This window comes from Aptenodytes patagonicus, chromosome Z, assembly GCF_965638725.1.
Source record: "Aptenodytes patagonicus chromosome Z, bAptPat1.pri.cur, whole genome shotgun sequence".
NCBI lineage: Eukaryota > Metazoa > Chordata > Aves > Sphenisciformes > Spheniscidae > Aptenodytes > Aptenodytes patagonicus.
Genome location: NC_134982.1, coordinates 43929022 through 43944754, shown reverse-complemented (window position 1 = coordinate 43944754; position 15733 = coordinate 43929022). Strand labels below are relative to the sequence as shown.

At 41.4% G+C, this 15733-nt stretch overlaps 1 protein-coding gene across 2 annotated transcripts in view; it reads right to left on the bottom strand.

Annotated features, from left to right (window-relative positions):
• LOC143172317 (transducin-like enhancer protein 4) overlaps window positions 1–15733 on the bottom strand; it is a 98367-nt gene that overhangs the window by 57500 nt on the left and 25134 nt on the right. For both annotated transcript variants that reach the window (XM_076361595.1, XM_076361596.1), the window contains exons 5-6: window positions 9703–9765; window positions 514–588 (exon numbers count right to left, since the gene is read on the bottom strand). In XM_076361595.1, coding sequence (XP_076217710.1) covers window positions 514–588; window positions 9703–9765 — 138 coding nt within the window. The remainder of the gene's footprint in view (window positions 1–513; window positions 589–9702; window positions 9766–15733) is intronic.

The window sequence follows — 15733 nt, the reverse complement described above, 5'->3', positions numbered from 1 at the left end:
TGGCTGCCCACACCCATAAAACGTTGCAGGACTGCTATACTGGGCTAATACCGCTAGCAGTAAAGCTTTTACAAGAGGGGCTCCACACACCCGTATTTTTAGATGACTGGGAGCAGGGAGCCTATGAGCGCACTGGTGACAAGTCGTTTTGCCATCAATTTTGGTTGGTTTTTTGTTTGTTTTTAAAAGAAAAGTAACAGCTATTCTTTTAATGTAAAAATAAAAAGTGTGGTGAATATTCACAGTCTTGGGCCACCACCCAGGCAAAAACAGATACTGACCCAGCTTCGGGGAATGGATACAACACAGACATTAATTACCCCATTAGTCTTCTCGGCACAGTGCAAGCAAAAGTTTTCAGGTAGTAACCAGCTGTTACGAAGATCAAGCTACTGGACTTCACTACTGCACACAACTTTTGCCCACTCAATGAAAATGAGTTCATACAAGAGAGAAAGAAAAAGAAAAGCTATTTATAAACACTATTAGAGCTAAAACGGAAAGACCACATACCCCAATGATTGCGTTCAGTTCTGCCATGGTCACTTGCTTGGCACGCTCCACAGCCTGCACCACTTGTTGCTGGTGCTATAAATGAAGATCAGAAACAAAATAAAATTACTTGTTTTCTAAATTATTAAGCACAGATTCTTCCTTTTATCTTTTTTCTTTGCTTTTCAAACACATGCAGGGCTTGAAATAACTGTTCTCTAACAGACAGTCACATCCTGTGTTGATCTGCAAGAGTATCAGGTAAGGGGACGATTTTATTTATGCCATTACTTGCCAGGAATTACAACCTTGCTCCCCAAAGAGCTATTTTACAACCTGGCTAAACAGGGAACTGTCTTCCTTTTGTTCATCAGCACAGTGTGCGTTTGAATTTACATGTCAACTTAAAATGCAAGCCATTTTCCTTACAGCCACGGAAACTTTTTTGTTTAAAAAAAAAAAAAAAGGCATACTGAAAAAGAAAGGTATGTATTTTCAACAAGCACATGGCACCCACATCACTGAAAGATATACAGATTCTCCTTCTTGGTACATTTCAAAGCAACTCAACCGTAAGAAAGAAATTTAAAATGCCATTCACAATTCTGTCAAACACGTGAAAGAGAACTAATTATTTCAATCCCCAACACGTAAATTTTAATAGCTTTAAGAAGTCCATCAAAAACACATGGTCTAATTAACAACACAGTTTACAAGCTTCAGTGGTTATATTATCTCAGTTTGAGTGATACTGTATTCCTGCAGTAAATTCAAAATTGCTGTATGCTGAAACTTGATTGATATTTATTTGAAAACATCAACTACAAATAAAATAAGCTCCTCATCTTGCAACCAGATCTGTGCCTGTTCAAAGCTCCACCAGTGGCAAGTTCATCTGCACAGGCAGCCTTGCAGGATCAGGATTACATGTGACAAAGTGGTGCAAGAGGGGGTCAGGGAGAACTGCAACTAGGTTGTGCAATCTGCACTGGGAGTGAGTCATCATTGATTTACAGCCACAGGTTGAACATGAAGAGGAGTGAGCTCTTGCTTACCTCGAGAGGTGCTGAAACTGTAATGATGAAACATCAGCTCTGTATCGAAACCAACATCTAGACGTTCTTTGGTGCAAAGTTTAAGGAAAGAGCTGAGAGCATCTCTTTAAAGCCTCCAGTTTGCCCCCATGGCTGTGTATACAGGCAGAGCTGAGCCAAGGTACAGCCCACGCAGCATCACCTCCTGTGTGTCCTTACCAAGGGCAGAAAGCTGCATAAAATAAGGTGGGGACCCAGATCCTCAAGGCCTCTTCCAACACAAGGGTAGGTAAAGAGTATCAGAAAGACTCCCCAGGCAGCACCCTGAGTCCCGCTGGGAGACGGGGCCGTGAGGAAGGGCTCCGCTACCTCAGGGGCTTGGCAGTCTCACATTTGCCGGTTCTCAGTGCAACGCACAAACAAAAATGACATTTTCACTTATAAACTCTCTCCCATAAAAGCCCTCAGGGTGAGGAAAAGCAAGCCTAAAAATCCACCTGTAACTGTAAGAAATGCAGACCTCAACTACGAAAAATGTATAAATGCAAATAATGAAGGAGGTAATTTAGAAATACTCCTGGAAGGAAGAAAATGGTTTGAAGGTTTGTTTGTTTTCAAGCAAAGAAGAATTAAATGAAGGAAATGCCAGGAGAGCAAATAACATACTGCTGCAAACAGAATCACAGCAGTCCCATTTAGAGTTTTGTAAAGCTGCAGTGCTAACATAAACTAAATCTGTCACTTATAAGTAGACAACGTAAAGAACAAAAAGCAGGCTGAACATGAGCAAATGTGTTCTTGGCATTCAGAAAAAAAAATTTAAAATGCAGTGGTGTATCACCATCACAGATAACCAGTAAAAAGGAAATTATGATAGTCAGGCCTCAAGTTCCTGACAATGTGTTATCATCTCCAGGTCATCACATGTTAAGGACAGGTAGAGCTTTCATCAATTATGTAGCTGAAAGCCCGGTGACACGTGGCTTTATAAGACAACAGGGTGATCATAAAAATTACACCACCATTTTCTGGTGGAGGTCAGCCACACCAAAAATGGATCACAGCATTTTTGATCAAGTCATTAAAAAAAACCTAAAGAAAAATGGGTTTTAAAAATCTTTTAAATTATTTAAAAAAAAAAAAAAAATTTACTGAGAGGTTTATGGTCATCTTTGCTTTCCTACCATTTCCTAGGCAATGCTTTTTGCACTGAGGTAAAGAAAAGGACCTAGCTCTTGGTTTGTATATATGAGCATTCAATTCCAATACCTATTTACTTAAATCCTGTTCCCAGGGCCACGGGCAGGAGAAGAAAAAGCTTCTGAGGGACCTACAGAAAGCCGTCCTGAAAACATCAAAGTTACTGTAGAAATTACTCCAATTGTCATCCAGGTTTTGGAAAAATAAGTCAACACCACAAGAGTTCGAATTATTTCCTTTCCTTTACAGCAAACATACGAAGAATGGCTCTGAGGAATATTTGGAAAAAACATTATTTCACTCCCAGGTGAGAGGAGGAGCAGGTGGAGGGGTAGAATAGCAAAATCTCACTTCATGATTTCTGCTGGAAAGCACTATAAGACAGAAATTCCCTAAGCAGCCACACAAGGCATCCTTCATTGATTCTAACAGGTTTGGGATCAAGCCTTCATAGAGAGGAGAAAACCCATGGGCCTTGTAACGCTGAACCTAAATTAGGTATGGTAGAGACAATTAAAACTCTCCTATTGCTAGCTGCTTTAACATTGATTTAATCTGCAGTGGTATAGTATGCAAAGGACCCAAAATAGATGGTCTGTAATTAGCCTCTCCATCACTTCCACCTCATTGCAGCAACCAAGCAGACTCCCGCTTAGCTCCCCAAAACCCCACGGGGGGCCTGCCCCAAGTGACCCCCGGGCTACTTCCAGTCACAGACACAAACCACACACCCCAGTGGATAAAGACACAGGAAAGCAGAGTCACCCCGTGGCGCAGCAGAGCGCTGCGCAGGGTTTGAAGAGCCCACTGGCTGCTCCTACTGGCATTTCTGAACCCAGGGCGGGCGGGGGGCTTCATGTTACCGACTGCAGCTCCAGTGACGGGTGAAGATCTCTACAAGCAGAGAAGCCCAACCGGGCTCCGGGGACCCCCTGCAACCCAAAACCAAGGTGAGGGTCAGGGAGCCCAGTGGCCCGCTGAGCGGGACAGCAGCTGGCTGGCCCAGCCCACGCAGGTACCCAAGGATGGACGGCTCCAGTGCTTACCGCGTGCTTGAACGCCTTTTCCGGCCGGCGTGCCTGTAGCAAGCTGCGTTATGTTAAAACCAAGCAGTACACATTAACCTGCCCATCAAGTGATCACATAGCGATATACAGCCAAGTAAAAACAGCAACAACAAAAAAAGGGTTACTTTTTTCCCAACCAAACACAGACACAGGGTTGCAGCTTTCACACACATTTAATACTAGCCTTCCTCTGTGCACACAAGCAAATGACAGACCCATTTTCTTCAGTTATGGGAAAACAGTATTTTGCATTGCATTTAACAGGCCAGACCAATGAACTCAGTACCCTGCCCCACCTGTCACGCAGACTAGTATCGTTTCTCCTTTTTAACTTCTTCCCTGTCTCTTCTCTTCAGCCCTTTTTGCTTTCTGTAATGAGCAGTGTGTCTGCACTTGCTTTGTGTTGGAAAATCACCTCCTTTCAGTCTCACGGTGGGTAGCAACAACAGAGACCACAAGAAGGATGTAGGCTTCTTCACCATCACATTGTCTCGCCACACTGTCTTGTCACCTAGCCCTGGCTCCTGCACAGGCATTGCAGCATGGTGGAAAACACCTGGGCTTTTTATACCATGTCAGAGCTCCCCGCGGCTCCCAAAGACAGGGGAGCCGTGCTGACAGCAACCGAGTGGCCGAAATTCCCCCTGGCGCACACGCACAGATGCTGGTGTTAAAAACGCCTAATTCCAGCCTGTCTCCAGCACCGCCAACAACTTCCAAAGCAAAACTCACTGAACAATTCACTTTGCAGAAGCAAGCGGGCTCTGCTATGTTTTATTTATATTATTTTGTTGTTGTATTATCTGTTTAGAGGGAGTACAGACCAGGTCTTACTTAAGAACTGCAGCAGTGCCATTCTGAAAAGCCCGATCTAGAGACGGCATAATGAGACGAGGCTGCGACAAAAACACTAGTGAGAACCGGAGCACAAACACACATTTACCATGGAGTACAGCACACACTGGAAAACTAAAATGGACCAGCAGGGTCACTGCATCCAGGCACCGTAACTCAGACAAGATATAATAACCACTTCACAAGAACATTATTAGCAATATATGCATAAATTGCTAATAAGATGCCTTCCTTGGCACAAGGATTACAGATATCTGACAGCTTCCTTGTACTCACTGTTTCAGCTCTAGTCTGGGGCAAATCTAAGATGGAGGAAAAGAATTTTGTCTTCTCAGCCTCTCACATCTCATACCAACAACTACTTCCTCTTGAACAGCATGTAAGGACTCCTGTCCTGCTTCTGTGTAATGGATCTCACACTCTTCATCCAAATTTACTGAACTTTAGAAGCACCTCTAGGGAATGTATGTACAGAGGAGAGCAAGCACATTATGGTCCATACCTATCTTGTAAAAGGAAAACCATCAACTAATATTAAAGTGTCTGAAAGGAAAAGCCTGCATGCAGCATTTCCTTTTTGTATGTTTGTTTGCACGTATGCATGCCAGTGCTTGGCCTTTTATTGTACTTCTAAGTATATTTGACCACCTTATCGTGCATGGGGAACTGAAGATCCCTGTTAAAGAGCAATCCTTCTAGCTTGTTATTAGCTAGTTCACTGGCAGTTGGAACAGACAGTGCACCTTCCAAAAAAGTTTATTACAGCCTCCTCCAGCCTACGTAATGCTTCCATGCAAGTTGACAGCGGACAATACCGTGAACATTTGTCTGGCTTCTCGAGCAGCTTTTGCAGGTTGTGCTGAGCTCCAGGTTGCTACAACTACATCATTAGCTGTAAATCAGCCAACTTGCGTGTGTCTCATTAATATAAACACAGTCAATATTTACTCAAAGGAAAGTAACCATGATATATGAGTATCTCCAGCCATACTGAACAAATACCACTATCCAGCACATGAGGTCGTTCAGCACTTGATAGCCCACAGGGTCCCACAACGATAGCCACAGGTTGCAGCCAGCCACACACACCACCTGGACGAGACAGGAACCAGCCCCAACTTGAAAGCCACAGGGTTGTGCAAGTGTCACACTGTGCTGCAGCTGATAAATTCGGTTGAGAAGGAGCGTAAATTAGCAGAGGCATGATCTACGGCTTTAGACCCAAAATGAATTGCATCTTACTGGCTAGATCATTCAATAATGTGAATATCGAACTATCTATACCAGCTGCAGCAGATCAAAATTAACTGAGTGCTAACAACCTTCAAGTATTTACCTTGCAAGCATCCCTTCACCTTATGCAATAGGAACTACTTTGAGCACACTGGTATCTCACATCATCACAGGGAGGTGGAAAATGACTGTTGCAACACAGGAAGCCTGCAACCACAGCAGAAATTGAACACACATCACCCCTGAGGTCCATCTCATGCCTCGACCACAAAGTCACTCTTTCCTATCAAAATGGGAAGCTCGTATATCTTGGTGCTGTTTGTTAGTCTGCCTACGTTGGAGTCAATGTAAAAACAAGGTACCACTTGACTGCGTATTTAGGCAGGTTAGGAACTTTATATTCAATATATGCTTAGATGATGTACAGCACAGTAAAACTGACTGAAGCCTGGAGAACTTCCTGAATACTTTACTGGATTGCCCCCTGAAACAAAGCATGCACTAGTACACAGTAGGGTGATGTATTATAATTGCATCCTTTTCACGAGATCTCTAGCGATTTTGGCTACAATTTCTTACTTCTAAGTGAGTTATCACAAGCCATTGATTCCTTACAAAGTTAACAAGCAATAAGACAAGTTAACCTGGTGCTATTATGAGGCAATAATGTTGCCATCAGTGCATGTAACCACTGTATTTTGTTCATTTTTCCCTCAGGCACAATACAAAGGAGCCTGATCACATTTTTCAGCCACTATTCCACAATTAGACTGTATGCAAAATGCATAAACAGCAAAAGAGCACTGCAATTCAATTCTCTGTTAATCTAGATGATGAAATAAAGAGGCTTCCATTAAGACACTCACTTTTTAAAGACACAAATTAGACAGAAACCAAGACTAGCAGAATACTCAAATCTGGAGATCAGTTCTCTTTTGCCTCATCAGCATAGGCCAATATAAACTGATTTAAATAAGTGTTTCTACTAACAGAGGTCAAACAATTACCAAGATTTTCCTAACCCCAGTATGAAAACTATCACAGTCAGTGGCACTGTCAAGACACGTGAAAAGTTTTTTTGTGCTTCCCCTTTCAATCCCTCTCTGCTGCCTAGTCCCCCTCCCCTCTTGCTAGGTGAGCTAAAAAGAACACTTGCCTCCAAGCAAGACAAATATGTACACTGGCTTTTTGGAAGTGCTGCCTTTTGTCTTTGTCAATGCACGTAAAAACACTGAAGTGATGAACTTTTTTTGACCTCTTCATCTTCTCTGTAGCCCAAAGAGCTTTGACACCATGCAACATGCACAGAGAAGGAGCTGTAAGACTTGGTAAATGAGACGTGCAAACAGGTGAAGGAAACTTTATGGGCCACAGATTTAAGAAGCAGAGGCTCACTAGCACTGAAGCTGTACGAGAGCCTGTTTTCAGATCTAAAACTGCTTACCTCAAAGCTCTGATATAAAGCCTAACAAAGTAAACAGCAGTCATTAAGCACACTGACACTGGTGCACTTAGCCTTCTCTGGGTGGTACTGTACTCATGACAGAAGCGGGACAATATCATTTTCTAAATTTACATTCTGGATCATCTCAGTTGTCTACCTACATAGTTCTTAGCACTAGCATATTAATGACAAGCTACTGCAATGGCTAAGTCCAGAATTACTTTAAAATTACTCTCTGTGCCTAGCTTGATGGCCAGGAGATTGTTAAACAGTGATCATGGCCCTTGGCTCATAGTTTCCAAGTTACTGCATGTGAGCACCACATGGGAGATTCTCCTCAGTGGAAGAAAAGAAGGAAGTACAATGCAGCCTTCACAGTGCCTCCTCCCTCTAAGGCAGGGACTTAAAATGTACCAGTACCAACTTTCCAGAGAATGCCTCCAGGGTGATTTAGCTCCAGGGACAGGAGAGCATGATGCGTATGGAGCAGAGAAAAAAGAGAGAGCCTGCGCTCACCTGAGGGGGACGCTACTAACATCAAAGCTCAAAAACCTACAGCCTTTTTTTTTTCTTTTTTTTTTTCCTCAATTGCACATAAGCATATAGAGGGGGTGGACGCTAGGATTTCCTAAATCAAAGGCCAAAATCTATCAGTCACTGTGAATCAAACACAGCTTTCTTCAAATATATTCTAAGCCCATGTAATTCCTTTGCTTGTCTAATTGGCAAGAAAACACCTACTCCAAGAAAGCACATGGGCGGGGTTTGTGGAAGCAGAGCAAGCAGAGCAGTGTGACTTACTTGTGTATGGTAATAAAGTTTTGTTTAGCATTTCAGCTGAAAATAGCAGTACCAGTACCAGCAGTAGTATACTGGTACAAAGTTTCTAAACACAGTATCTCATACTCTAGAGAAGATGTCTCTGTCGTGGAAATGCTGATCCCATGTCTTTGCCAAGATCACAGCTTTGCCTGCCAAGTACTCACCCCTGCCTTTGTTTCAAAATCGTGTCATTTTAGTGCTCACTTTAGCATAAGTATGAATCAGCTTTACACCTCGTTTTTACATGCTGTGCTATTTCTGCACAGCAAATAAAACCCCGTAACTAGATGTACAGAGATTCTGTAGCAGTCAAAGCACAAAATCAACAGCTACTCATTTTAGATCCATGCAGGACTTGAATTCTGGTCCCCCAGCGATGTAACTAGATCATTACACATCATTTAGTTTCCACAAATCCATCTTTTTAAGCAGAGAGTACAGCGGCGCTCATGAACATTGTCAGGTTCTAGTTTTGATAGCGTTATTCTCATTTCAAACACACACGGATGCACACACGCGTGCACACACACAGCGTATTAGCTGAATGCTAATATTGAGCACACAGCCTCTCGTTTGCAGCAGGATGAGCAGCTCTCTTGAACAGCAACAGCACTTTATGGAACAACTGAAAAGGTGGGAGAAAGACTCGCAGCGTGTTCTCAGGCACGATGTTTTACGGATGCAATGCACATAAATACTCCTTCCAGTTTTGACTTCTCAGCTACCGATTCTACTGAAATGAAACCATGCGTTAAATAGACGCATGCCAGCCTGCGCCAGCAGACCCCAGTCTCCCGCCCTTTTCCTCCAGTGGGGTGGGCAGGGGAAGCCGTTACGCACCCAAGGTCTCCTTTCATGAACCATGCTTTCATTTTACTTCACACATGCCTGTGGCTCCAAGGCTCCCTCGCTAGCTCCCACCAACTCCCCCAAATCCCAGTGCCCCTCAAAGTATCTACAATGCACTCAAGATAATACCAGCAAATCATAATTTGGAGAAAATTAGTGCTTAGAGAAATTAGCTCACAGCGAATTTCAATCTTCTGTCTATATTCCCCAAATACACAGAAAACATAAAAGGATTTAAGGTAATAAGTAATCTGGGATGCAGAGAGAAAATAGGCAGAAAAAAGCTGCCTAGTGTTGAACATCACTAGTCGGTATACCAAAATAGAAGTTTCTGCCGAACTTTAATGCCTGCTGCCAAGAATGTAGCACAAATCATGCCTTTCTACCATTTTTGCAAGCTATCCTCTGATTTCAGACCACCAGTCGTAATTGTGAGAAAAACTGCATTGTACATGAGAGCAAAATATTTAAACAACTAAAATTTTGCTTAGCACATTACAACATGTTCCATTTCATAAATGTATTTAAATTATATTATAATGGACTTGGAGAAGATAATGAAGTTACAGTGGTAACAGGACAGTGGAAAGTCATCTACAAGCACCAAGAGATTCATAAAGAAACAGTCTCAACACAAAGTCCCACTTTTGTAATAGATATGATGAGGCAATCATTTAGATCAGCACCAGTACGAATGACTACCTACCTCTTGGGACAGGAAGGGAATGACTTGTGCACATATAGCGTTCAGCCTCTTGACAATTTCTGCCTGCAAGTGACAAGAAGAAAGAAGTTCAATTATGTAAATTCTCAGATGCAATGGTCACCCATGAACACAGAAGATACGTTTGTTTGTTTTTTTTCATCTCTAGTCATCCTCTGGCCAGGACAGATTATCAAAATAACAAAAGTATTTGGACACCAATTCAACAATACCTAGGAAGCTAATCATTTCTGGCTAAAAAGTTTTCCTTAAAAAACACAGTTTAGAACTGACACAAAGAAGTTAATTCTGATTATGCAATCAAAGGCATTTGAATAAAAAATCTTCAGTAACAAAAAAGATAAACAAAATACTATGTATCGAACTAAACTCTCCCCTAAGAGGCAAAAAGAAGGATCATTTCAAATTACAACAATGCCATTGTAAGCAAAGGGAACAAATAAACCAATTACTTCTATACTAATACTGTATATCATGACAACATTAGCAACACAACATACAACTTCACTGATAATTATTCAACCACATATTTCAGAAAGGGATACTGCAGTCTTGTATCATATTTACGCTGTTATCAAACCCGAGGTTAATAGTAGTTACTTTCATGTTGCAATTGTGATCAGAAATGGATAATATACAATGTTTTATTTCCATACTGGAGATCAATTCTTACTCTGTGTATTTAATCTGCAAATCTCAATAGAGACGGTGGAGATTTGGAGAGATAACACAAAAATTACAGCTCCAGAAACAGAATATTGAACGCCACATAGACTTTCTTACAATAAATCATAACTTTCTTATAATAAATTGTAACCAGGGTCAGTTCCTCTTTATATGGTAGGTCAGAATGCTCTTCCTCTTGCAAAGTCACTAACCATATGACAAAAACTCACAAACTTGTGCAATTTAGGCTTCCTTCTTTTAACAGCAATCCTTCCAGCCTTTTTGCTACAGTCTTTTAAATTGTGAACGCTTAGAAGAGAACCTATAGAACAGAAAGGCTCGGAACTAGCAGTAAAAAAGTCAGAAGCACATATAAAATAAATCTGGTATCAAGGAATATTACAGTTACACAGCTACGTAACCAGAAGACATGGTACACTAGAGGTAAGGGTACATGTGAAACGAACTCTGCCCCCTTGTGCATACTGTGATACATTCGAGTTAACACATGCTACTTTGCAATACAATTTCTTCATTCCTCTGAAATCCATCTGAACTCCTGTAGGTTATTTATACAGCTATTTCTATGTTACACTGTCCCAGTGTCTTCTCACCAGTCTTCATTGTTTATGTAAGTCCTCATCTCATTAAAGTTATGCATTTTAATACATTTTTTACATTCACCTACTCCACCTTTTCTGTTTATTCCCCAGCATAGGTACCTTAAAGGACACTTGAGAATACGTTCTGTTCACCACAAACCTAAACTACCTGCTAATTTCAAAGGTCTATATGTGCCTATAATATCAGACATCCCACAATGTAAAACTTAAATACCCCTTTAAATAGACAGTGTTCACTATACTGATTGGCACAGAGATTTACGAACTGTTTGTTACACAGAGCAGTACAGGGAGCGACAAGATGTGTGCATCTAAGCTTCAGCCAGAGAGGCTGCATGACTTGAGCAGCATTACTTGAGAAACAATATTCCATTACGGAATTGTAGACCGTATCATCATGCACAGCTCCAAAGTACCTGTGCTGTAGTGGTTCAAGCACCATTAATTTAGTCATTTCCAAATTTGGGGTCCCAGCCACACTTTTTTTTTTTTTAAAGGAATCTCCCGAGTGCTTTAAAACCAAAGAGAAAACTATACATCTTGCTCTTCGAGGCTCTTCCACATGAAGAGAAAACTCCAAAGTACTGCTGTCCTGACTTGAGCTGAAGCCCCTCTAACCTGCCATTTTAAAAAAGGCACATGATGCTTTCCTCCGCTGCAAAACAATTCCTCCTACACATTTTTAAAATGCCTGTCACAACCTTACCCACCTCCTGCACAGCTCCTGTGAGGAGTCTTTGCCTTGGCTGTGCTCAGCAGAAGACCGCTCTTCCACCGCAGCTACTACGTTAGCTGGATGCCTCTACTGCACTCCTTAGGAACTGAGAATAAAACTGGCTCGAAGTGCCATGCAAGACTTCAGCATGTAATTTTAAAAAGCTTGTAGATTCATAGATTTTAAGGCCAGAAGGGACTGCTACAATTGTTTTATCTGACCTCCTGAGTACCACAGACTGTAAAACTTCACTGACTTCTCCATCAAACCCATAAATTCTAGTTCAACTAGAATATAGCTTAGTCAACAAAAATAATTTATTCAACTCACTTTGAGGCATTTCTTCTCAATTAAGGTACTTAACCCCAGCTATTTCAAGCTGTTTCAGCCATGAGGTTTTTCTTTAGATCACTTCCCTCCCTGCCCCCCAACAGAAGTATGTCTCTCTTCTACTGCTCTTCTGGCCAAAAAGTGGTTGAAACGTATTTGCTCAGTGTTTATACAAAAATTCACCTCCGGCAGATTCTGAGCCTGGGAAATGTTAAGCTAAAAAGCGTCTTCCAGAAAGCTGTAACTGAAAACAGGTGACTGAATATGAACGGTTACACAACCGTAATAAACCTCTTCGTATCAATCTCACTGGAGTGCAGAACAGAGACTCTTTTCATGCTGTACGCAGGAAAGTGAGCTGATGGAGACAGCACCCAGCTCAACCTACGGAGAAGAGCAAGAGCTCGCTAACAGCTTCAAGAGATGCCGAGACGTTCCCCAGCAGCATTTCTCAGCTAGGCAAGGGGCCTGCTAGGCCAGTCACAACAAGGCCTTGCTACGCTGAAGCAGGTGTTCACACTATTTCCTTATTAAAACGGTCTTCACTTCCCCTAACAATGAGCGTCCCCGGTTGCATGGTTGTGCGTACAGTTATGTTTTATCACCCTCAACACTTGGGCAGCAAGGAAACAGCCAACCGAGCAGCAGTGGACCACAGAGGCATGGCATGACGGAGACACGGACTGCCTACCTTTGGAGACCAGAGGCAGCAGGAAGGCATGAAGGAAAACACTGTGTACCGTGCACAAATGATAGGAAGGACATTACATGTTCTGCACCAAAAAAACCTTAAACCACACATTTTCACAGAGTAAATACAAAGTACCCTCTCCCTTGACAGTGCAACTGTTTCTGCAATTAACTGTACAGGATAATACCACAGCAACAAGCTTGATTGTTTACTACAAAACATACAAAAGAAGGAGTTAGCTGCCTGAAGCTAGCTAGAGTGGGTTTCTTGCAATGCTGCCCTAAAACTTGAAGGTGTAGGTACTGATGACATAGGTTAGCACCTTGGTAGAACTATTCCTACTGCCATTGGAGGAGGCCTGGAAACTCATTCTTCTTTGCATAAGGTACAAAGTCAGACACAAAATAAAATACGAGTCCACTTCACATTTCTACGCTCATAGAGATTTTTAAAACCCTATGTTTAAAAACCAGTTTAGGATCTTCTCTTTTCTCTTAGATGTCAGGCCAATGGGTTTTTCATGATCAACCTAACTGGAAGGAAAAGGAAAAAGTATGATTTCATAAAATCAGGCAGCCAATTCCTCACATGGAAAACTAAAGTTGCCTCGGAAACATGGCTGCTTCCGCGGTCATCTAATTTTGCCTCTTTTGTCCCATGGGACCAGGCTTCAGAGAGGCATCATTTATTTACAGGCCTTTCCACTGGGCTTCAGTTATCGGCCAATAATACTATGGACACACACACTTCTAATGGCCTATGTTTTGAAACCAAGTCTAATCTGATGGCGCAGTGCCCAAACTCCTTTTCCAGCATAGCCATTAAAGGATGTAGGTTATTGCTGTTGTCACCATTGATATTTGTCATTGTAATGTAATTAGGGCCCTAAAATGATGCATTACAGCCCTTGGCAAGGCTTCTATTAAAATCTTTTCTTCTGCTCACTGAACTGCGACCTGCTTTCTGATGAATAACAGACAGACAGCTTTAGGGTGAGGAGCAGATTCATCAAAGAAGTATTTTTCAGCTCTGGAAATAAAATAAATAAATAAGTAACAGAGGGCAACCTAAGAAGAAAAGCACAAGGGGGGATGAGGGGGGGTGGGGAAGCACACAGCACATTTGAATTTCATCTGACCACTTGAAATTCTGATTGCATCTGATGAATCTTTCTTAGGACAATATATTCCCAGCCTGTGAATCACATGGTTAATCAGGGCTCTAATCTGCTATCCATCAGCCTATGCCAGCACTGTAACTTCCAATCAAATTTATAGGTTATGTGGGTCACGCATCCCTGAACAACTACATTCACGGATATCCCATTTAAACCGGCACAGATTCTGAAATGCTGTTGTTAGGGTTACTGAATGTTATAATACTATTCAAAGCTTTATGAAAGCTCCTGATAAACAGCTGCTAAATTATTGCCTGTGGATACAGCGTGATGCTCTGAAACAGCATTAATGGCCCAATAAAAGGGCGATTGTTCATGCCAAAATATAAAAAGAATAGCTTTTGCTGCCATAGTTTGTCAAATATGTTAACAAACACCGACACTTCTATTACTCCTTTCCCTAGACACAAAAGATGTTTGGTTTTGCATAAAAACACACCAGCATGGAACCAGAAAAGATGAGGGAGAGGCAGGCAGGGAAGGCTTGGGCTGGAATCGCCTTTTTACTTATCTAATGCAAACTTGTGTATTATTTGCATCCTTTGGGAGACACCTACAAAAGACACTATTTTAAGAGTTTTGAGCTCTTTTCATAGCCACTTATGTGGCATCTTTTTTAAAAAGAAGAGAGAAAGATTAAATATTTATTAACTACAATGTTAATAACTTTTTCATTTTGTTATGCATGTAAAGAGACAGTAATAAAAGCACCGTGCCAGAATCTGATCCAAGTAAAGGAATGAAGACCCATATCAGTTAACAGTCCCTCAGCTTTACAGCAGGGATACAACACAAGAGCAACAGTGTAGATCCCCGATTCAGCCAACAAAATCTTTTTGACCAAAGCCGATGGTTAAATGGTACTTAATTGCCTAAATATGCCTAAAAACCCGACCTTTAAGTTCGTAAGTGTCTATAAAGCATTCTGAAAAATATTCAGAAGATAAGCTTGTGGGCAAGGCTACACCTCAGGTCCTGTGAGGTAACCCAGCCCCTGAAGGGGGTTCAGCAAAGCTGGTCCTTGGGGTACAACCACGGCCCCGCAGCTACCAGCTGCACGCAGAGGGGAGCATGTGACGGACCATTAGACTCCTAAATCCCTTCGAGGATGGCAACGCAGGGGTTTAATTCAATTTACCCTTGCCACACACAGCTAAAATAGGACATAAGCACACAGTAAAATATGGGTATGCGTTTAAGTGCCTTGGTAAGTATTTTAGTGTATGTCCAAATTCTTAGCATAGATGGGGACTAAAAGAGAAGCAAGAGTCATATAAACTCCAGATATTAAAATACTCAGAAATGTTCTAACACACAGGGAGTTCAGAATCAATTTGTTGCTTAAAAATCTCCATTTGCATTCTTTTTTGGCAGAGGGAAAAAAGAGAATTGGGATTTTATTTATAGTATATAAACTTCAGGAAAATATTTCCACTATATTTCACAAAGTTCCATAGTTATTACAATTATAAAAAATTGCTGGTAAAGAATTACCACTGGAGGCTGTAGGTCTGTCAGTGGAATGGAAACAAAACTACTATATATGTATTGTTGAAATAAAACAGAATAATAAAACACTATTGGGAAACCCATTTCAGCAGCCAGTAGGAAAAAGAATATATGCAATTACACTTTCAGAAAAATAATCTGAAACAACAGTTATTTCAGGTTTAATTTGTACAACACAATGCAGCCTTTGCCAAAAAGATCAATCTAGTTTACTAAGCACTTACCAAGAACACATGCACACACCCATAATATCTAAACAAGCATTTCACAAATTAGTGAGAACAAAAAACATTATTACACTG